Source organism: Erinaceus europaeus, chromosome 15 (genome assembly GCF_950295315.1).
Source record: "Erinaceus europaeus chromosome 15, mEriEur2.1, whole genome shotgun sequence".
NCBI lineage: Eukaryota > Metazoa > Chordata > Mammalia > Eulipotyphla > Erinaceidae > Erinaceus > Erinaceus europaeus.
This window is the reverse complement of record NC_080176.1, coordinates 74,720,074-74,742,400: the sequence shown is the minus strand read 5'-3', so window position 1 is coordinate 74,742,400 and position 22,327 is coordinate 74,720,074. Positions and strand designations below refer to the sequence as shown.

Here is a 22,327-nt window from a genome sequence, read left to right as displayed (position 1 = left end):
TCTCAGTTGACACAAACACTCTTGCAAGGCAGCTCCTGCAACACAGAGTATAAAAGAATTCATGTTGTCACTTGAACTGGAATTTGTGTATTGCACCAAAGTAAAAGACTCTGGGGTGAGTGTGTGTGTGGGGGGGAGAATACAGGTCTAAAAAGGATGACAGAGGACCTAGTGGGGATTGTATTGTTATATGGAAAACTGGGAAATGTTATGCATGTACAAACTATTGTATTTACTGTTAAATGTAAAACATTAATCCCCCAATAAAGAAATTAAAAAACAACAACAACAACAACAAAATTTGTGTTTTCATCTAACCTGACTTATCCATGGCTGGGCCACCTAGGGTCTTGTCCCTTTAGGGCTAAAGTCTCCTAAGCCTCCATGCAATGAAGAAGGGATGGGAATAATCATTCTTGTGTTTCTGGGTCTGTTTGACTGCGTTTCTCCCTGTTGTGCGTTAAATGGTCTCTGTTGCCTTCTCTGGGACACTCCTTTCAGTCACTCTTGCAAGGCAGGTCTGGTCATGGTAAACTCCTTTAGTGATTGCATGCCTGCTTCTGTTTTGATTACCCCTTCATATGTGAATGGTAATCTTGCAGGGGACATACGCCTAGCTCTTAACAGTTATCTTTTGTCACCTTTGGTGTCATCCCACTCTCTCCTGGCCTCCATGGTTCCTGCTGCAAAGTCTGCTGTGAGTCTCGCTGTGAGGAGCAGCCATTCTGGGTCAGTAGCAGGAGAGCTGAAGGGGCATGAAGGATCTCCGAGGACTGGAGTCGAGGGGACATAGCTGTCCCTTCAGGCAGTGCTCATGTACTCACAACTCTTTGAAGCCAGAAGCTTAAAGGTCACTCTGGATTTGTGAACACTTGGAAAATAAACAGCATTCCAACACACATAGTTTTTTGCTACAGAGCCAGCATCACTGCAGGACAGCTGAAAGATAAGGTGGAGGCTGAGCAAAGATGTGAGCACAGAGGTGGGAGGAGACAGGGAGGGAGAGGAAGAAGAGGCCAGGAGGGGATACACAGCCAAGAGAGATGTGAAAGGGGGACTGGTAAAACAGCTCCCCTGGACAGTGCTCTCTGCTTTGCCAGGCAAGTGGTCCACGTTTGATCCCAGCCCCCAGAGCACTGAAGGAAGTTTCAGTGCTATGGTCTCTTTCTCTCTGTCTGTCTCTGTCTGAAAAAGGTGGTCTGGAACTGTGAATCCCCAGTGCTGACAACAAGAATAAAAGGAATGAAAGGGGAGCTGGGTGAGGGACAAGGAATTGCAAACAGGAGATTTTAAACACTTGAGTTAAAAGGTGGAGAAATGCCAGCTGAGAAAGCCTCCAATATGACACATAAGCTTGACAATTTTTTTTCTTTCTTTATAATTTATTTTAGTAATATTTTTTTTTGCCTCCTGTGTTCTCACTGGGACTCAGTGCCTGCACTGCAAATCCACTGCTCCTGGAGGCCATTTTTCTTCTTTCGTTGCCCTTGTTGTTTATTGCTGTTGTTGTTGTTATTGTCATTGCTATCAACATTGTTGGACAGGTCAAAGAGAAATTGAGAGAGGAGGAAAGGTAGAGATGGGGAGAGAAAGATAGACACCTGCAGACCTGCTTCACTACCTGTGAAATGACCCCCTACAGGTGAGGAGCCAGGGGCTTGAACTAGGATCCTTACACCAGTCTACTTTGTGTCATGTGTGCTTAACCCACCGTGCTACCACCCAGCCCCTGACAATTTTTTGTTGTGTTAAAGGGGTGAGGGCAGCACCCTAACCTCTGCCCACCGCAGCCCTATGAGATTTGACAAATACAAGACCTCCAGACATCACCAATTTTCTACTGGGAGACACGCCCCACCCACATACATCCAGTTGAGAACTAGAATCTAGAATAAACTGATGGTGTAAAGAAAATATTTTCTTTTAAAAAGATTATTTTATTGAGGGGCGTTTTCATAGTTTACAGTACAGTTGTTGACACATGGATACAGTTTCTCATCTCCCCATGATCAACATCTGCAAAACACTCTCACCCCAACTTGGATTCTTCTCCATCATAACCAAATATCAGGAGACCCAAATGTTCCCATTTGCCCACCCCATCCTCCTTCCCCAGAGTCCTTTGCTTTGGTGCAATACACCACACCCAGTCCAAGTTCTACTTTGTGTTTCTCCTTTCTGTTCTTGTTTATAAAGTTCTACCCACGAGTGAGATTGTACTGTATTCACCCTCTTTCTGGCTTATCTCACTTAACATGATTCCTTTAAGCTCCATCCAAGATGAGGCAAAGGAGATGACTTTATTCTTAAATGAAGAGTAGTATTCCATTGTGTATATAGACCACAACTTTCTTGGCCCCTCATCTTTTGTTGGACACCTAGGTGGCTTCTAAATTTTGGCTATTATATCTATGTTCAGAGCAGTACAATTTGTAATAGCCAAAACTTGGAAGCCACCTAGGTGTCCAACTGAGTGGATGTGTTTATTTCCATAGGATATATCCCAGGAGAGGAATTGCCAGGTCATAGGGTAGGTCCACTTCTAGCCTTCTGAGAATACTTTGGAGAATACTTTCTCTTTGTGTACTTGGAGCAGATGGGTAGACTTTTGGAAAGAGCTGAGTGGCAGAAGGAAAATACTAACAAGAGACTATCAAGAGGGTAAGTAAAGCCTGGCAGGTGGAAGGAGAGAATCTGACTGGAATAGGAAAGACAGTAGAAAGACAAGTGGAAGAGAACTGATAAAAGGGTGGGTGAGTACACAACAGGAATAGGAGAGAACATATTCTACATGTAAAGGCAGAAGCAGGTGGCTCATTGAGTAGAGCACAGGGCTTGCATGTGTGAGGCCTTGGGTTCAATACCCAATAGTACATATGCTGGGGCAATGCTCTGACCTTTCTTTCATAAAAAGAAACTAAAGAGGGAGTCAGGCAGTAGCACAGTGGGTTAAGCACATGTGGTGCGAATAACAAAGACTGGCGGAAGGATCCTGATTTGAGCCCCTGCAGGGGTGTCGCTTCACAGGTGGTGAAGCAGGTATGGGGGAAAGAAAGAAAGAAAGAAAGAAAGAAAGAAAGAAAGAAAGAAAGAAAGAAAGAAAGAGAGAGAGAGAGAAAAGAAAAGAAAAGAAAGGAAGGGAGAAAGAAAAGAAACTAAAGGGGAGGGGCAGGGGATAGTTTTATCTGGAGAGTGCACACATCACCATATGGAGGGAGGGTCCCAGGTTTGAGCCCTTAGTCCTCACATGCAGGGGAAAACTTCATGAATGGTGGAGAAGTATTCTGGGATTTCTCCTCTGTCTCCCTCTCCCTCTCTCTCTCTGTCTCTCACCTGTTTATGAAAAAAAGTCACTGGGAGTGGTAGAGCCCCAGTGGTAATGCTAGTGGAAATAAATAAAATAAAACAAAATAAAACAAAACAAAACAAAACAAAACCAAGTGGAGAATGAGACTGGCCATTACAGAAAGCTGACTCCACAGCAGGCCAGTGGGTGGGGCTTACTGGCAGGGAGATCCAGGCTCACGAGTCTTCCTTCAGAATGTGAGAATTTGGGAAGACAAGTCAAGTCACATACACGCAGTTCCCAGGCTTGTCATCATCTTACCATGGATAGATATTGGAGCAGAAAGAAGATCCCAGAGGTCCCAACACCCCTTCTGATGTGGTTAAACTGTTACAGTAGCTAGCAGTCAAAGAGGAAAGCTCCTGACCTTTTGGTAGAATTTGAGGGTGGGGGGAGTTTCCAAGCCCACCTTGCAAAGAACAGAATGCTACAAGTAGGCCAACTAGGTGTGAACTCGCCCCCAGAACACCCAGGAATGATCTAAGAACAAGTTGTGAGACAGCAGAGCTCATGGCCGGGGATGTTCTGCCAAGAATAGCCAGTTGGTCTCACTCCGGAAAGAACCAGACCATAAATAAATGTCAACTGGCTTATTGAGGGGGAAATGAAAGCCATCTGTCAAGTAAAGGTGACCCCTGCTTCATGCGTTTTTGTGCCCCCTCTTGTGGGCTTTTCTGAATGCATACTGGGTAAGTACACAAACTGAGTCTATTGATTATATAAGCCCTAATTTGTCAATCAATAATGTAATCTCAAACTCCAAACTTTTACTTGAAAACACACTCAGTCTTGTACTTCAGGGTCCATCTTCTTTCTGTGGAGTGAGCCCTCATTCTATGACAGCAACTTGGCTGACTAACATTGCAACAAACTCTTTGCATTAAACTTCTGTGGGTCAGTTTTCAGTTTTTCATTGATTGTTCCAAGGACAGAAGTACCTGCAATTCCCAAGCTGTTTTCATTCTATAATAAAACCAAATAAAGCTCATCAGTGATCAAAGCAAATAAACAGCTTGCAAAGATCTAGACCAAAAATACCTACACATCACTGGTCAAGCAGAAAGAAGGGAAACAAATGGGCTGGCTGGTGGTGCATCTGGTAGAGCGCACATGTTATAATGCACAAAGACTCAGGTTCAAACCCCTGGTCCCCACCTGCAGGGGAAGAAGCTTCAGGATGGTGCAGCAGTGCTGTAGGTGTCTGTCTTTCTCCCGGATCCTCTTAAAGATTTCTTTTTATGAAAGAAAGAGCAGAGCATTGCTCAGATCTGGCACATGGTGGAATATTTCAGGAACTGAACCTGGGACCTTTGGGGTCTCAAGCATGCATGTCTGGTGCACTACCACTTGTTAGCTCCCTGACACTTATAACACTTTCCCAGACACCCCTGGTTCTGGCCCTGTGTCAGTCAGAAGTGAAACTGAAGGCAAACACCAAGACAGCCAGCTTACTTTAGGGATATTCTATTCTATGGGATTACTGACAACACAATGTGGGTTCAGCCCTCACCTGTCCAGTCTTGTTTCTGTGAAAAGACCTCCACCTGACTGTTAGATGACTGTTGCTGTATTTCAGGGAGGCCAACAGGAAAAAAATGAGTCTGTATATTGAGGGGAACCATGTCCATTACAACTGTGACAGGGTCCCCACTTCCTTAGCATAACTGACTCCATCTTAACCCGAACCTGTGCAACTGCTTTACAAGAAGTACATCTTAATGTTCTGAAATTATTGATTAATCATTGATTGTTGATTGTTTCCATATTGGGTTGTCCTGACTGCAGTGACAGACTGTCCTAACCGCCGTGTGTTTGGCTTCTGTAACCTAGCTTACTCTCTGCACCTACCCCTATAAAGGGCTGTGCTACTCTGAGCTCAGGACTGCACTCTGAGCAGTGCTTCTAGCTGTGAGTGTAGTCTTAATAAAGACTCTCAAATTTGGCTGAACTGGTCTCGGGTGGTCTCTGATGCTTTACCCCATGACACGACCATCATGATTCTTGTAATCGATTATGCAATTCTCCCGTACTGGCTTCTGAAAAACTGAGACATCACTTGAGATCCGATTTACATAGAGCACAGGCCTGTCTATTTATGTGACACCGGGGCCAACTTCATTTAGCTTTTATTGTATTCTGTCACGTGGATTATCTCACTTTCTTCCTCTGCCTGAACTGCTTTCTTTCTTCTTGCATTACACTGTACATACTACATGCTGGTAAAATGTGCAAAGAAATAAGTGTCTTCATTATGAAACAATGTGCATTTTTATCACCCACCACAAATGCTTTCTACAACAAGTTTAAACAAATCATAGTGAGAATAACTGGACTCCCAGTTAGTGGCATTTTGCTCTGCCCAGTGATTTATTCTTAGTCTCTCCTTTCTAAAGCTATGTTGTTTTCTCAAATGAAGATGCTGGACTCTCTAACTAAATGAATTGAAGACAGTGTTATGAGGAGGCAGGAGCTTGCCTGGAACCTTTTCCCCAATTCCATTCTTGCAGGTTCCACTTGAAATTCTTTTTAAAGAATTACAAAGGGACACGCATGATAGGAATACGATTTCCACATCTTCCTTTATTGGGCTATGGGGTAGGACTAGTGCAGAAGTGAAATTAAAGAGAAGTGAAAATTCAGAGACAGGTACCAAAGCGCCTTGGAGAAGTTGCCCAGACCCCTCCCTGTCTAACCCCCCTTCTCTTAAATCCTTACACAGGGTCACACCTGGGCCACCCCCCTATTGGCCAATTGGAAGTGCCCGGTGAGGTTACCTTACCCAGACTGCTCCCACAGTGTTCCAACTTTCCATGTGCTTGTGCAATATGCTTGTGCCCTAGTTCCCATGTTCCATGTGTGCAAACTCTGTGTTACAAAGTGTGCTCTCCAGGGTCTCACTATGCCCCTGTGCTGTCCCCAACAAAGGGGTAAACATAACTTATAGTTACAAATTTTGATTTATAAACAAAAAAAAGAAATAAGTCTTGGAGCTGTAATAAACAGCATGATAACTACAGCTGACTACAGCTGTATTGTTGATTTGAAAGTTCCTAAAACATTTTATTTTTTTTCTTTCTGTTTTCTTTGTTTTTCTCCCATATCTCTTTCTTGCCCCTCTTTTCCCCCTCCTCCTTCTCCTTCACATTGCGAACTCACACATGCATGGTTTTTACCACTGGAACTTTCAAATTCACTTTATCGCAGACAGAGACAGTGGCAGACCACAGCACTAGGGCTTTGCCCAGAGTCTGGCACTTCTGTGTGGTGCCAGGGATCAAACCCAGCGGTGAGCTATCTTTAGGCCTAGAGCAGTTCTTTTTTATTTAGTTTTCTTTTGTTTTTTAAATTTTATTAGTGATTTAATATTGATTTATAAAACTATGAGATAACAAGCATAGAATTCCACACCATTCCCATCACGCGAATTCTGTGAACCCATTCCCTCTATTGACAAGTGCTGTACTTCTCCCAAGGTCACAGATATGGGTTGATAGTCACCTACATTTATGTATATATCTGCCCATTTTTTGTCTATAGCCCTTCCAGCTCTTCCTTTCTAAGCCACACCTATACCTATTGCTAATTCTGAATCTTCTTTCTTTTTTCCTCTTCCCAGAGTAGATTTAAACCATTCTTGGGGCTGGGGAGACTGCATAATGGTTCTGCAAAAAGCCTTTCATGCCTGAGGCTCCAGCTGTGTCAAATACAATCCCCAGCACCACCATATCTGAGCTGTGCTCTGGTGGCAAACATAAATAAATAAAAAACAAAATAAACAAAAAAGCAAGTGTTCTCATCACAAAAAAAATGACTGTCACCCTGTGAGATGGTGGATGTCAACTGGACTTACAGTTGGCCATCACTTAGTACTAGAGACAAACACTGATCCATTATCCTGTGCACCTTAAATATTTTATCTTAATTAGAAAAGAAAGCTTACAAAAAGTGAGTGGGAGAATTGGCTTAATTTAGAAGGCTGCTCTGCCCTGTGAGCTAGTTTCTCTCTCTACCTTTCTTTTTTTCTGCCTTTGCATGCTGGTTCTCATTGCCTGGCCAAGCCCACCCTCACCTCCCCAGGTTATAAGAAGAGACCTGATCTAGTGGGGGGGGGGCTTCCCAATGGCTTGCCTGCCTTCTGAAACCCCAGGCATAGCCCCCCACTGCTGAGGCATGGAAAATTGCATAACTCCGTATAGCTGTCTGGTTTGTTTCAGGGAAGCTGACAGCTCTATATGGAAAACATCGCTGAGAGCGGTATGCTGAAAGAAAGAATCATTCCCCCAGCCTCCCTGGAGGAGCATTAGGACCCATATCATTAATCTCTGTAACACTCCAGCAAGGGCCCTCTCATCCCAGGGTTGCATCCACAAGGGAAGAGGGAGATCATGGCGGGTGAAAGTAGGCTATCAGGACAGAGAATGCCCAACCCTCCTGGCTCAGCTTCAGTCGTCAAGCCTTGCAGGCTGTGCAAAGGCATGGCCAGTCTGGTCCAGGAGTGTTTCATTGGGGAGGGGGCAGGGAGCAGCATAAGACCCCCAGCCTACTTGCAGCTCAGTTTGCTCTCCAACCCTCCCCCTCCCCAAGCACAACACTCAAAAGTCTTGCCAGTAGCTGCCAAAGCATTTACATTCCAGCCCTCAGGCAAAGGTCTTCAAAAGGTCTCCCCTCCCGCTCCACCTCACCTCTTCCAGAACCCCCCTGACCTGACCCCTAGTTCCCTGGTGGAGATTCTGCCCTCTACCTTCTCAGCTGCCTCACTCTCCTCTAGTATTTGTTACAGGAGGCTGAAAATCACAAGGTGGAGAAGTTGGCTCTGTCCCCTGGAGTTTACCAGCGGCACAGCTGTGCATGATGGCCATGGTTTCCTTGCTATGGGGATGCAGGAAGCACCCCAGTTTCTCTGCAATACCAAAAGGCCCCGGGAGCCACTTAGCAACTATTTAATGAAGCTGATAAGTAATCTACATCACTCTGGTTTGAGTAGACATCCACAATGCCTCAGCAGAGAAAACAAAGCTCAGTAGGAGAAACAGCAAGATGGCACAAACGGGAGGAGGGCCTCATTCCAGCAAGATGTTGAACAAACATTTTTGTGGCACAATTTAAGATTGAGACACTTTTTTTTTAAAGAATTCCCCCCCACCCCCAGAGCGGTGAACCACTGGCTTCTGGTGAGGACGGGCTTTGAACCTGAAGCTCTGTCTGCCTCAGAGTCCACAGGCAGAGTCACTACACCAGCTCAGCACTCTTGAGACACTTTTAATAAACTCCAGGGTGGATTTCTTTTTTCATGTACCTACGGATGGCTTTAGGAACCCAAACAGTTGTTAGGAAATGTTCACTGATTTACTTGGAGAGCTGAAAGCTAGAAAGTTAAGCTAAGGTTTCTGGGCAATACAAGGATGTATGTTAGTGATAATGAGTTAATGGCCTGCAGGCAGGGTGGTGGCACACCCCTTGAAGGGCAATTAGTACTAAGTGCAAGGACCCAACCAGTGGTGCAAGGAGCTAAGAGCCTGCAGGGGGGATGGATGCTTTTCAAGTGGCAAAGCAAGTTTGCAAGTATGTATCTTTCTCTCTCTCTATCTCCTCCTCCCCTCTCAATTTCTCTCTGTCCTATCCAATTAAAAAATAAAAATGGGGGAGGGCAGGCTGTAGTGCAGCAGTTAAGAGCACATGGCACAAAGGACCGGCTTAAGGATCTGGGCTCAAGGCTCCGGTTCCCCACCTGCAGGGGGGTCGCTTCACAAGAGGTGAAGTAGGTTTGCAGGTGTCTATCTTTCTCTCCCCCTCTGTGTCCTATCCAATAACAGTGACAACAACAACAACGATAAAATAACAAGGGCAACAAAAGGGAAAAAATAGCCTCCAGGAGCTTTGGATTCATAGTGCCTGCAACAAGCCCCAGCAATAACACTGGAGGCAACAACAATAATAACAATAATAAATAAGTTAATGGCCAAGAGGTAGTGCAGTGGCTAATTAATGCCTTGGACCTAAGAACATTGCATCTTGAGTTCTATCCCCAACAATGCATACAACGGAACAGAGGGGTGCTCCAGTTCTCTCTTTTTCTCTCATAAATAAATAAACCCTTTAAAAAAAAAAGAATACTCAATACATGCCAGATAGTATAAAAATGATTCATGTGAATTGCCTTGGTTAATACTCCTAAACATTATTGAAGGACGATGACACCCATTTTATTTTTTATTCTGTAAATATTTTAATTATATTTGCTTTAATGAGAAACTGAGAGAAAGACCAGAGCACTGCTCAGCTCTGGCTTTCAGTGGTGCTCATGATTAACTCTGAGACCTTGGAACCTCGGGCATGAAAGTCTTTTTTGAAGCACCAATAAGTTGTCTCCTCAGCCTCAACACTCTTTTTGCAGATGGGAAAACTATGTCTCAGGGGAAGTAGCTTGCCCAAGGTGACAAAGGAAGAGGCCAGGCAGCCTGCTTTGGCATCTAGGCTCCCACCTCACACTCTCAGGTTTTTCAATCTTCTGAATTTCCAAGGGGAAATGTACTTCTTCTGAGTCACTATCTTAATATTGACTCCAATTTATGTTAGGCCACACCTGGTCATCGCAGATAGCAACCCACACTGAGCTGAGATGTCTGATTCCTGCTTGCAAGGGTCATTGCGAATAACAGGCAAAGTCTTGCTTGTGACAGCCCCTCTGCTGACGGAAAACATTCTAGAGTGGAACGAAACTGCCACCTCTATCAAACAGGCCAACATGTATTTGACATTTCCTCTGTGAACACCTGCTTACCTAACCTAACGCAATGGAGCGCCCGTGCTCACCTTCCCACCTGCCCCATCCTGGAAGCTCCAGGACGGCAGCACTGGTTATAATCCAGGCATTGCGACTTGAGTTCTGCCAACACCACCTGCGGGGCTCTGTGGGCACGTTTAAGTCACGGGCTTCTCTAACTAAGTGTTAGTTGTGTTAAATTGTGCTAGAAAATCACACAAGGATGTTACAAATGAGCAGACTCACCGCCCCCACCTGGGTATTTCTGTTGTCTGCAAACACCTGGGCTGCCATAATTAGAAGGCCGCAGGGGATGGAAGGGAGGAGCACCCCCCAACACGCAGGAGCGCCCCGCTCTCACGTGGGGGCGTGGCGTAGATAATGCAGTAAAAGCGCCCAGGAAGACCCGCTACGCAGTTCTCTCCTTTTGTCTCCGAGTTGGGTGTGAAAACAGTAGCTTAGTAATGAATGAAGCCATGTCCGGTTTTCTTCAAAGAGACAAACTCCTTTCTCTAAACGGTGCCATTTCAGGCAGGAAAAGGCACCCTGAGCGACCCGCCTACGGCCTGCCAACCCCACCTGCAAATTGGATTGGGGGACGGCGAGGCGAGGTGCACATACAGGCAGCCCCTGGCCATAGGAGGCCAACTGACAACAGGAAAGACGCTTCTTAACCCCTGGGCTCCCTCTCCTCCGGGTGAGTTGGGGCTCCTCCTCCTACCCCCCCCCCCCCCACTCCTGCCCCAAGCGTGCAGCTCTGCTGTGTAAGCTGTAAACACTCGCCGGCTTTGCAGCCCGCCCGGGTCTCCCAGCGCGGGCAGGGGCCAAAGGAGAGCGCCGCCCAGCGCCCAGACCAGCAAGTTCCGATTGTCGGCCTGAGCACCCCGACAGAGACCCTCGCGCGGGCTGGGCAGCCCACTTCACCTGTGCAAGCTCTTTGTGCAGTGGGCGCCCAGCACTCCCAACTACTGGCAAATCCCCACCCCAGCCCCTAGACGCCCCCGAATTCCACAGGCTCTTGCAGGTGGTGCAGGCACCCCTGTTCTCCGGCGCCCCCTGCCGGGGCGAGGGAGCGCGGCGGTTGCGAAGGAGCCCGGCGCAGGGTGGGGAGAGCGAGCTCCGGCGCCGCGAAGTAGCCAGGAGCTTCCCCGATGGTCCCGCCGCCTCCTGGGAGCCGGGGAGGAGCGGCGAGAGGGCGGCTGGGCAGGAGCCTGGGGCCGCTGCTGCTGCTCCTGGCGCTGGGACACGCCTGGAGCTTCCGAGAGGAGCCCGAGGACCGCGACAGGTAAGCTGGGTGCGCGCTGGGCTGGCGGGGAACCCCCATTTCTCACCCAGGCACATCGCGCTCCACCGGACCCCTGGTGGATGCTCTAGGGCCCTGGGTGACTCTAAGCTGTTGCATGGACAGAACTCTGGTAGCACAGGCCGGGAGGGGGGCTCGTTTTGCGGATATGTGCTCCCTGCCCCCGCTTCAGCTCTGGGTTTGGGTTCACCCCCTTAGAGTCTCACCTGGCCCTCCCTTGCCCCCCCCCCCGAATCCGCTCTGCAGACACGCTAGGCGTTCCGGGGGTGCCGGACCCTGCAGGGACCCCGGGGCGCGCACTGCTCTCTAGCCTGGATTCTAATCCTCTTGCCTCTCTCCAATTTTTCCCGCAGAGAAGTCTGCTCGGAAAACAAGATCGCCACGACCAAGTACCCGTGTCTGAAGCCTTCGGGGGAGCTCACCACGTGTTTCAGGTAAGCCTGTGGGGATCTCTGGGGCCCACGCCACCGTGCGCAGCCGAGAGGTGCCCCCGGGAGCCGCTTGGAGACCAGCGCCCAGAGCCGGGTGGGAGGGGACCTGCTGTGCTGCGTTTTCGGGGTGCAGCCCCCTTAGCTTCCTGGCCAGAATTCACCGAGCAACACCAGGGTTTTGTGTCCCGGGGTCTTGAGATTGTTTACCTCTCCTGGAATCATCGCACGCTGAAGGCCGAGGGGGAGAGGCTGAAAGTTTACGGAGGAAAGTGGGTTGGATCCTGTGTGTAAACAGTGCGAAGGGCTGCTGGTGCGTTTGCATTTGTTTTTGCAAACATCAAGTCAACAGCAAGGCCCTTGGTTGTCTTTTGACCTTCTGCTGGGGACAGAATGTACCATTGTCGCCAAGGCTGCCAGCTGATAGGCTGTTGGTGGAGGGGGAGGCTGGAGAGGCTCGGGAGGTTGATTGGATTGTGTACTGTGAACAGTGAGCTCAAGGACTGTTAAACACCCCTCTCTCCAGTCCCCCCAAAAACAGTCTATGAGAACCCCATCCACAGGATGGACTGTTGTGCACCTTCATCCCTCACCTGTGCGCCTGTTATAAAGCAAAGCTTGGCTGTGGGAAAAGGAAGCCAGGTTTGGAAAACGGCACCTTCGGATAATGGGACAGTCTCTACTATGCTGCTTCGTAGGGGAGGCCCAGAGAGGCCCACAAAAGGGCTTAAGATGTTCCTCATGGAAGTGACCGGTGACCATGGAGATTGGGATCTTAGAGGTCTAGACCCATTGTATCTGTGTGGGAAATCAAAGGATTCCCTGACTAGAGCCCCAGATAATGTGGTGCCCTGGCAGTGACCAAAGAGGCCATCGTTAAAGTGTGCCAGTCTTGCTTTTGTAGCCCTTTATCGGACGAGCTTAGACTTTCTCCTAGTGGTTAAAGCGTTGTCATTTGTTGTATCCAAACTCGTACTGGGTGTGTGGGGTGTCTGGCCTCAAGTTTAGGGAGAAAATACACCTAGGACTTTAGTGATGTCTGAGTTAACCTTAAATTATACTGCTTATCCTGTGACATTCCCAGATAGTTGTTAAAAACAATCTTTAAAACAATACGTAAACTTGCTCACACACACAAAAAAGCCACCTTCTTGGTTAGTCTCAGCTTAGTCTCAGCTCAAAGAGACCCAGTCTTTGCAGTCTTCAGCAGTGAGGGGCACTGTCCTTTCATTTGTGAATTCTCACCCTGTTCTACCCATTGTGCTCCCACGCTGGAAAGGGGGCCAGCATCTAGAAACCTTGAATTAATTGCCTGCTTTCTGAAGTTACTATGTCAGCTCCTGGGATCAGACACTGACACTCAGCCTCAGTCCTTGGGGATCACACCCTTTGGGGTGCCAGGTTAAATGCTGAGTGGAGCAATTCAACATGGCTGCCTTTTGAAGTGGAACTGAAAGTAAAAGGAGTTTGCCTCAGGTGCTGCTGTCTCATCAGTGCATTTGGCTGCCAGAAGGGTGGTGTGCAGATGCAGGAGTCTGATGTGAGTGCCTCCAGGGTCAGTCAGTGCCTGCAGATAGCACCCCAGTTTTGGGCAGTGTTGAGCTTTAAATAGCTGTGCCATGGAATGACCTGGCTTGGCTCAGTGAGTCAGTCACCCGTCACTGCTTGGCCTTAGGACGAACAGGGGCCATGGGCATTAACCAAAGTGAGGATAGAAAGAGGGAAGACATGGGAAGGTATACACTTGAAGTTCCCTGGCTGGTGGCATGAGCTGGTGGCACTGGGCACCAGGACTGCCTGATTCCCACCCTGTGTTTGCTCCCCCAGGAGCCCAGTCTTCCCTACTTCACATTGTTTTCCTGGGACCCCAGGGCAAAGCCTCTAAGCCTCTGGTGGGAGAGAGCAAGTGTTCCTGAGATGGTTTGCTCCTTTGTTGGGTCCCTGGAGGTCAGGCTGCATGTGGATCAGTGCCCATTGCAGAATGAGTATCCGATGCTGTTGAGACCTTGGTGCCTCGTTAAGTGTTCTGAGCTGATTTCACTTGTGACTCAGCTTTTCCAGCCTTTTGAAATCAGCATAGTGTCTCTCTTACACCCCTGATCTCAAGACTGCTAGCTAAAGCAATAGCCTAGGAGAGTGGATGGGGTAATGGCGGCACAGAAGGGTGAAGAACTCGAGGGTGGGGGGGACAGTAATGGAAGAAGTTCATGATCCCTGTGACCATTTTTGTCTTGTTTTTATTTCCTTTATGGTCCAAGCCAGGAATTCCATAAGCACCTGGCTGAGGGAGTGGGGTTGTCTTAGATAATTTTCACAATTTACTGATTCAGGGACAAAGTTGGTTGGCAGTTGATGGACCTCCATTTGCTTTGCTTTGGAACTCGGAGAATGGAGGGCCTCTGAGTTTCCCTGGTAGGTAAATTCTGATAGTTCTGCCCCCATCATGGCCTGGAAACCAGCAGCTGAACTTTCTCCAGGAGCCAACGAGCACTTAGGCCCCTTCCTAGACTGTCTGCATCCAGTGTGCCTATGGGTGGAATGTACATTCGAGCCTGTGAAGCCCAGCCTCTGAACCCCCAGCACCGTCAGCCTGTTCAGACAGCCCTAGAGCTGATGTCCTCTGCAGATGAGTGGATCCTTTTGAAAGTAAGCCAAGAGCTAGCCTTCCAGGAACTTGGGTGACCCTTAATTAATGAGAGAAGCATCAGGGCTGCTATCAGAGGCCAACTTTGCTGAGATAGGACCCCACCCCCTTTCGGAACCAGTGAAAGAACTTGTTTCTGAGCTGGTTCAAAGGTGATGGCTGGGGCCAGACAGTGGCACACCTGGTTAAGCACACACATTCCAGTGCACAAGGATCCAGGTTCAAGCTCCTGGTCCCCAGCTGCAGGGGGGAAGCTTCATGAGTGGTGAAGGAGGGCTGCAGGTGTCTCTCTCTCTCTCTCCCTATTTCCCCCTCGCCTCTCAATTTCTGTCACTATCCAAAAATAATCATCATCATAATAAAAGATGGTGGCTTTTAGGACAGTTTCAAGAATGTCATTAAGAGCGAGTTTTAACAGCAAAGTGAATTTGGTAGCTCTGGCTAATTAGACCTGCCCTTCTCACCTGAAAGTAGGTGGAGACTTAAATCACAGCAAAGAGAAAAGCTGGGGCTGGAATCGCTTTGCTCTGGGTTTGTCCCCTGCCCTCTCTACTTATTTTAAGTGGCTTCACCTCAGTACCACCTTCCACTTCAGCCGTTAGTCTTGGTTAAATAGTGACAGTTTGAAGACTCAGTGTCCTGTGTCCTTTCCACACCTTATCTCTAATCCCCAAAGTCTCCTGTATTATCTCAGTTCTACAGAGGAGGGGGCCTGGGAGGGAAGAAGGATTAAGTAAACGTGCCCAGGGTCACAGAGTTAATGTATGAGAGCCAAGATTCAGACCTGGGTTGGTTTGACTTCAAAGCCTGGGCTCTCTCGGCATCCCAGAGGGATCTACAGCTGAAACAAGTTCCCAGGCCCCTGGGACCTAAGTCAGGAAGAGGGATAGAAATTCAAGACCTAGTGATCTGGAAAACTCTTAACACCCACCATGACCACAGCAATTTTCTTAATGAGCACATCTCAGGAGCTCCGTCTCAGACTATCGGCTGCCTGTGATCTCACTCCACACCAAGTCTGTTCGTGCTTGCGTTGCTAACCCTCCTTGCAGGATTTCACTCCCAGTCATGGGGTCTGTATCTCCAGAGACTTCTCTAGCCCACTGAGCACTGTGGCAAGCACCCAAGTTTCAACACTTGCTGAATGAAGGCTAGTGACAGCTTAACAAGCTTAATGTGCACAGTGGCTCAATCTTAGAGTCTGCTCCAGGGCGCGCTCTCTTACCCAGTCATTTCCAAGCTGGTGTATTTCTCGAGACTGCTGCTACCTTGTTCCGGCCAAGCCAAGCACATAAAGCCAGGGCATGACTCTTTCTGCTACGTATTAAAGCTGTTCCCACAGGCTGATTACCCTCCTTTTCCAAGCCATGGGGTTTGGGCAAAAGGTTGGGGGTTAACTTTACCTTTCCTTTATTGAGTCTCGTGTCAGTAAAACAACCTGTTAAAAGATCTTTTAAAATGAGAAAAAAGGAATGTGTGTGTGTGTGTGGAGGAAATCTCCTTGAAAAACTGCTCTTGAATGTCTGCTGATCCTCCTGGTTCAATGCATTGATGGAGTTGAGGCTCTCTTAGCTGAAGTCCTGGAAAATGCTTGAGCACTGAAGATGATGCAGCCCCTGGACTCAGTTTACAGACTTGATTTTTAGCCCCTTAGACTGATCTGTTTTAGCCCTCACTGAGACTTCACTGCTCTGGGTCAATGAGACCTCAGAGAGACAGGGGAGAGAGAGATGGAGAGGGAGAGATGGAGAGAGGGGGCAGGGGGATGCAGGGGGAGAGGGATGATAAGGGGGGTGGGAGGAGAGGAGGGCTGTGGGGAGGGGGAGGAAGGGGAGGGGGAGGGGAAAGGGTAGGGGAGGGAGTAGGAAAGGGAGAGGGAGGCTGGGTTAGAATCAAGCAGCAAGCTCTCCAGGGGAGCTGGTTTGAAACAACAGTATCCAGTAGTACAAGGTTGAGTTCAAAAGCCTGTACCATCAATCCTGGGCGTGGGAATCAGAGCAGCTGGGGGTGACTTTCTGCCTAGAGGAGGGGACTTTTTCCACAGACCAGCTCTTTGAGTGCTAAGTAGGTGTTTCAGTTGTAGTAGATATGATTTCCAGCTCTGTGGTTCAAGCACCTCCTCCAAACAGAGGCCCCTAATTGCCTCCCCCCCTGCCCTCACCCCCACCCCCACCCCCTGTCCCCTGTCACCCTGTCTCCCGTCCATCTGTCCAGTCAGTGGTATCTGTTAAATACTGCTTTTATGTTCTCATTAGAAATGATACAGGAATGCAAAGACTCCTATTTTTTCTGAAGATAATTTGGTAGTACTGCTCAGTGCGTTGAAACTGTGCTCTCAGCCTGGCACCGACCTGAACAGCACTGCCTACTCGTTGTGGAATGGCTGAGGGGAATGAGTAGGCTAATGTCAAGTTAAATACCTGACTTGTGTCTACTAGGCTTTCCTGAAGTGCTGAACTCCATTAAGCAGCCCTTCTAGCTGAGCGAGAGGTGGCCTTTTTTTTTTTTTCCAGAAGCCACAGATTACCTGCACCTCTGAGAGGCTGCTCTTGTCACTCTGCTCAGCTTGACCTGCTTAACTCTCATCGCTAATGTGTCACAGGTGCTGATTTTGACGGCTCTTGCCAACGCTAAGAAATTGGCTCTGGGATTGTAACATTGGAATCAAACCTGTATATCCCTGCCATCCACTGTTTCCAGCTGCATGTTAATTGACTTTACAGTATATTGACTCTGTCGATCCTGGTTTAGGGAGTTGGGGGGGGTGCTTATCAAGGATCGGGGTTTTTAGACCCTGGCTTTGAAGTGGAAGGCTTTCAGTCATCACGATTCTAAAGAGGACCCTCAGTCTCCTTTCTCTCCCAGCCCCTCTAATGCTTGAACAGGTGTTAGGGGAGGGAGGGAAGGGAGGGAGTGCTGGCTGTGGCTCTGGATCACTTTTCACTAGTTCTCCCTGAAACAATTCAAAGATAGGAAATGAGTGACAATGAAGGTGGGCATGAAAGGCTGCACTTTCACCAGCTTGTCCTCTGAGCCCCGGGTCCAGTTGCCTCCCTCATTGTCCCTGGTGCCTGACTTCCTACTTTTAATTTGACTTCATCTTCTCTAAGTGAAGCTGGGGCGGGGGCACCTGGAAAGAGGAAGCCAATGTGCTCTCTTCTTTCTTCTAGAATACTGTTGTCTCAGGAGAAAGTTTGTCTTTCAGCCCATCGTGTTAAGTGTCTGTGCCATCCAGCTTCCCCAAGCCTGCAGCCCTCCTGATTTTGGAGACTCAGAGGGTCTTCCTGTATATCAGCTTTGCTGTCTATCTGGAGAACAAATCTCTCCATTCTGGTTCACTTTATTGCTTTTATTTGGGGGGGGGGGTGGTGGTGGAGGGATAGCTCCAACATCTGCAGCTACTCTTTCTACCAAGTGAGATTCTCCCTTTTCCATTCTTCTTCTAGCGTTTGCCCTTCTTCCGTAGCCAGTCAACAGCGTCAGGTTGAGCCTGATGTAAAGTTTCGAGACCTCCTTTGAATCTGGAGAGGTGACAGTCGTTGACTATGTGGGTCATAGTCTGTCTGGAGCCGCAGGGGCAGTTCAGGTCGTCTCTGGCTCCCCGGCGATGGAACATAGTGGCGCACCGGCCATGGCCTGTTCGAAAGTGATTGAGGAGGGCCCAATCATAACGTGCTAGGTCAAAGCCGGGTTGACGCTTGCAGGGGTCTGTGATGAGGTGTTTGTTCTTTACCTCAGCTGACTGCCAACTCTGTTTCCAAGAATCTGGAACAGAGAAGTTCAGTGTAGGCGTAGGGGACCAGATAGGGTGACGAGACGTCAAGCGTTGGACTTCTTCCATGAGGTCAGTTATCAGTTTAAGAGTTGGGCCACTAACCTCCATCTACTTAAACACTTAACCTACAGTGGGCCCAGAACGGTCCTAGGCACCTCGACTGGGTTCTGTGAAGTCAGAAGGAAAAACAGCATAAGCTTCGGCCTCCCTGAAATGTATGGGCTTTAAATCCAGTCTCTTCCAGCAAAGAGATTTGGAACTCAAACTGTCCTTGGGGACACGGGAAGGATACTTTCGGCACACTTTTGATAGATGGCATATTTGGGAGACTGAGTTTGAAATTTCCTTTGGTCCAGCTAAAGAGACCACAACTGCAGGCCGGAACAGGAGCACCAGGGATGGTGGTGACCAAAGTTTGCTGCAAAGGTGCTGGCAGGACTTGAGCACCACAGACAACATGCTTCTGGCTTCTGAGGATGACGGGAATGTGAAAGCATGGCAGAGAGGCTAGTGCTTTGGCCACATGCCCTGTGACATGGATGGTAGCATTAGAATTGGCCGCTTCTGGGACACACACCTTGGCTAAATTCATCTCATTCTCCAGCAATAACTAAGCAGAAAGGGCTCTAAGAAGTCTTGATTCTCATAATCCTTTGGATACCTGCCATCATAAATGCAGCTGGACCATCTAGTGTCTTCCTCTGGAGACACTTGCAGAAAATATAGCAGTGTGCTGTCCCCTTTTAAAGTGAGGCATCCCTCCAGCTTTCTAGGATGTGCATTGACTGTGTGAGGTGGTTATCAGATTCCAGAGACTTGGATCCCAACCCTCCAACCCCCCACTCCGACCTCATTCTCCATGTTGGTCATACTTATGAGGTGTTTTGTTTGTCCCATTGGGGTGAGGCCCCCAGAAAGATCCTGTGGAGATGACATGGGAAGCTGTCCATCTTGGTGGCTGCTGGGAGACGGCGTGGGGCTGAGATTGGCAGAGTAGAGCCTCTGCATGCTTTTGTGTGACCCAGAATGCCTTTTGTATTCTGACAACATTGGTAAAGGCATTTTATGAATGCTTTTTACATGTTTAAAGGGTTTAGAAAACAGACTGTGCAAAAGAGGACTTAGTCATCTCCTTCCCACTCCAAAGCCTCATTGACCAACTGACCCTTAACAGAAAGTTTCCCAACTTCTAAAGAGTCCATGAACAGGAGTGGGGTTTTCAGTATGTCACCTTGTCTGAGTGCGCAGGGAGGTGACTTTGGGGACATGTAGTCAACCTTTGGAAGCCTTTTACCTCTGGACCTCTTGACCCTGGAAAAGTCTGTTTCATGTGTGTAGCCCTGGATTGCTTCTGACTCCTTCCCATCCCCACCTGCCTTAATTCCTCACTTGTGAATTACTTGTCCCGTATTTATTCCCTAGGAGCCACAACATTTTGGTTTTCCTACACCAGAGAGCTTTGCACTAGAAAAGTAGACAGTAATGTGTTTAAGGAGCCTACATCTAGAAGAAAAAACTTTTCCACCAAGATTATCATTGGGACTTGGCACTTGCATGGAAATGCAATTACTCCCGGTGGTCATATTTTTTCCTTTGATAGCGAGCCAGAGCCAGAGATAGAGGGGCCCAGCAGTGGGCATCTAGCTGAGCACTCACATTACAGTGTGCAAGAATCCAGGTTCAAACCTCTAGTCCCCACCTGCAGGGGAAAGCTTCATGTGTGGTGAAGTAGAGCTGCAGGTGTCTCTCTGTCACTCTCCCTCTCTCTCCTCCTCCCCTCTGTTTGTCTCTATTCAGTAATAAATACATAATTTTGAAATGCTTTGACAAATAAAAAGCATTGTGACAAATAAAAAGCACGTGGCGCAAAGCGCAGGGACTGGCGTAAGGATCCCGGTTCGAGCCCCCGGCTCCCCACCTGCAGGGGAGTCGCTTCACGGGTGGTGAAGCAGGTCTGCAGGTGTCTATCTTTCTCTCCCCTCTCTCTGTGTCTTCCCCTCCTCTCTCCATTTCTCTCTGTCCTATCCAACAACAAAGCAACGTCAACAATGGCAATAATAACCGCAACGAGGCTGCAACAACTAGGGCAACAAAAGGGGGAAAATGGCCTCCAGGAGTGCATTCATGGTGCAGGCACCGAGCCCAGCAATAATCCTGGAGGAAAAAAAAAAGAGATGGAAAGAAATGGGGCTACCTGCAGCACTGCTCCACTATTCATCATGAAGCCCCTCCCTGTAGGTGGGGGTTTGAGTTTTGAACCTGGGTCATCACTCATGGTCATACTGTGCGGTACTAAGTATGCCACCAGCCAGCCTCTGGAAAATATCCTTAACTGTAGGGACTATAAGAAAGAATTGAACACTTCATTTTCCTTACATGGCTAGACAGTATTTGGTCACCACACAGTTGCTCTGTGTAGGATATGTCCACAATTAAACTTTTGAACTTGAGCTTAAGATTGCCTTTTAGTGGTGCCAACTATTTGATGCATAAATCTCTGTCCTGAGTATGGGCACATCTTGTGCTGATTCCTGACCACTATAATGTGAATTCTGCTGGAAAGCACGTCACAAAAATGTTTCCTTTTTACTTTCTCTTCATTTCTTTTTCTATACACGTCAAAGTTCTGTAGTCTAAATGTACAATGGCATTATCTCAGAAATCAGTTAAATACCTTATTAGTTAAACTGTAACCCACTTTTCCTGCACTGGTTACCTTAAAATTTTTTTTATATATATATTTCCCTTTTGTTGCCCTTGTTTTTATTGTTGTTGGTATTACTGTTGTTATTGATGTTGTTGGATAGGACAGAGAGAAATGGAGAGAGGGGAAGACGGGGAGAGAAAGACACGTGCAGACCTGCTTAGCCACTTCTGAAGTGACAGGTGGGGAGCTAGGACCTCGAACCAGGATCCTTATGCTGGTCCTTGTGCTTTGCACCACGTGGGCTTAACCTGCTGTGCTACGGCCTGACTCCCTGATTGCCTTTTTCTTTCCCAAGAGATTCTCTGGCACGTGGGACTGTAATATACTCACAGTAAATCTTCTAAAAGTTGAGGCAGTTCTCTCAAACCTTGCAGCTGGTTTATCAGCTAAGTATATGTGGCATTCTAAATCCTATATTATTTCAATGTCCAAAGTATCACATTGCAAGGAAACACTTCATAAGAAGGAATTTATGTTTTCACCAGGATTATCACTAAGGCTTAATACTTTCATGATAACTCCATCACTCCTGGTACCTTTTTTTTTTTTCTAAATAGAGTGAAGTTGAGAAGGAAAGGGGGAGAGAGGAGAGATATCTGTAGCACTGCTCCACTGTTCTTGAAGCTTCCCCTTCTGCAGGTGGGAACTAAAGGCTCAGACCTATGGATGGCTTTCTCTTTGGTGCAACCCAAAAGGGAGTTTGCTGTGGTCTGATGGCCCAGCAAGCTCCCCAAAACCCACAGTCACCATGTGGCCTTCTGCCAGGCAGTCCCAAGTACAATGCCTAGTTAGACATAATGGTCTCTTTGTTGTACCAGTAATGGAGCCAATTAGGCCATAGAAATTATAGGCCAGGAAGCAAAGGAAGTGTAATTGCATGTGGTGTGTGGATGTGTTCCCAAGGCTCACGGGATTGCTGTGGCTCAGATGTTGGCTCCAGGAGAAGGAGCCCAGGAGTGACCTCTGTGCCTCTTAGTCTTCTGGAACCTGAGTGTGATGACTGGAACTGGTGGGACAGGTGGGTACGTGTGCTCCCAGCCAAGTGCTCCTCCAAGCTTCTTGCTTCCTGGGTCAGCATACCTGGTTGAGTACATACTTTACCAGGTGCAAGGAATTGGGTTCAAATCCAGCAACAGGTTAGAGAGGGCAGCAGTTCTAAGTCCCGACTTTATTTTTGTTCTTATTGCCATCAGGGTTATCACAGAGCTCAGTACCTGCAGGACAAACCCATCACTCCCAGTGGTCATTTTTCACTCATTCAGTAGGATATCTTTTCTTTCCTTTTAAATTATTTTTTTCCCTTTTGCCCTTGTTGTTTATCATTATTGCTGTTGTTGTTGGATAGGACAGAGAGAAATCAA

The 22,327-nt window shown here is 47.8% G+C and overlaps 1 protein-coding gene and 1 long non-coding RNA gene across 8 annotated transcripts in view; one reads left to right on the top strand and one right to left on the bottom strand.

Annotated features, from left to right (window-relative positions):
* Positions 1-4,093: 4,093 nt before the first annotated feature.
* On the bottom strand, positions 4,094-10,719 carry LOC132533176 (uncharacterized). Of its 2 annotated transcripts, none has more exons than XR_009545090.1 (2): positions 10,365-10,719; positions 4,094-4,309 (listed from the first exon to the last, which is right to left on the bottom strand). It is a non-coding gene; the product is annotated as an uncharacterized LOC132533176 (long non-coding RNA). The 2 variants fall into 2 exon arrangements; XR_009545091.1 differs by having other exon boundaries at positions 10,356-10,528.
* Positions 10,720-10,936: 217 nt separating this feature from the next.
* Positions 10,937-22,327, top strand: part of CCBE1 (collagen and calcium binding EGF domains 1) — a 238,019-nt gene continuing 226,628 nt past the window's right edge. For 4 of the 6 annotated variants that reach the window (XM_007529015.3, XM_060173956.1, XM_060173955.1 and 1 more), the window contains exons 1-2: positions 10,937-11,394; positions 11,766-11,846. In XM_007529015.3, coding sequence (XP_007529077.1) covers positions 11,261-11,394; positions 11,766-11,846 — 215 coding nt within the window. In that variant the 5' untranslated portion in view covers positions 10,937-11,260. Of the gene's footprint in view, positions 11,395-11,765; positions 11,847-21,871; positions 21,985-22,327 lie in introns of those variants that run through there. The other 2 variants (XM_060173958.1, XM_060173957.1) reach the window with 2 other exon arrangements.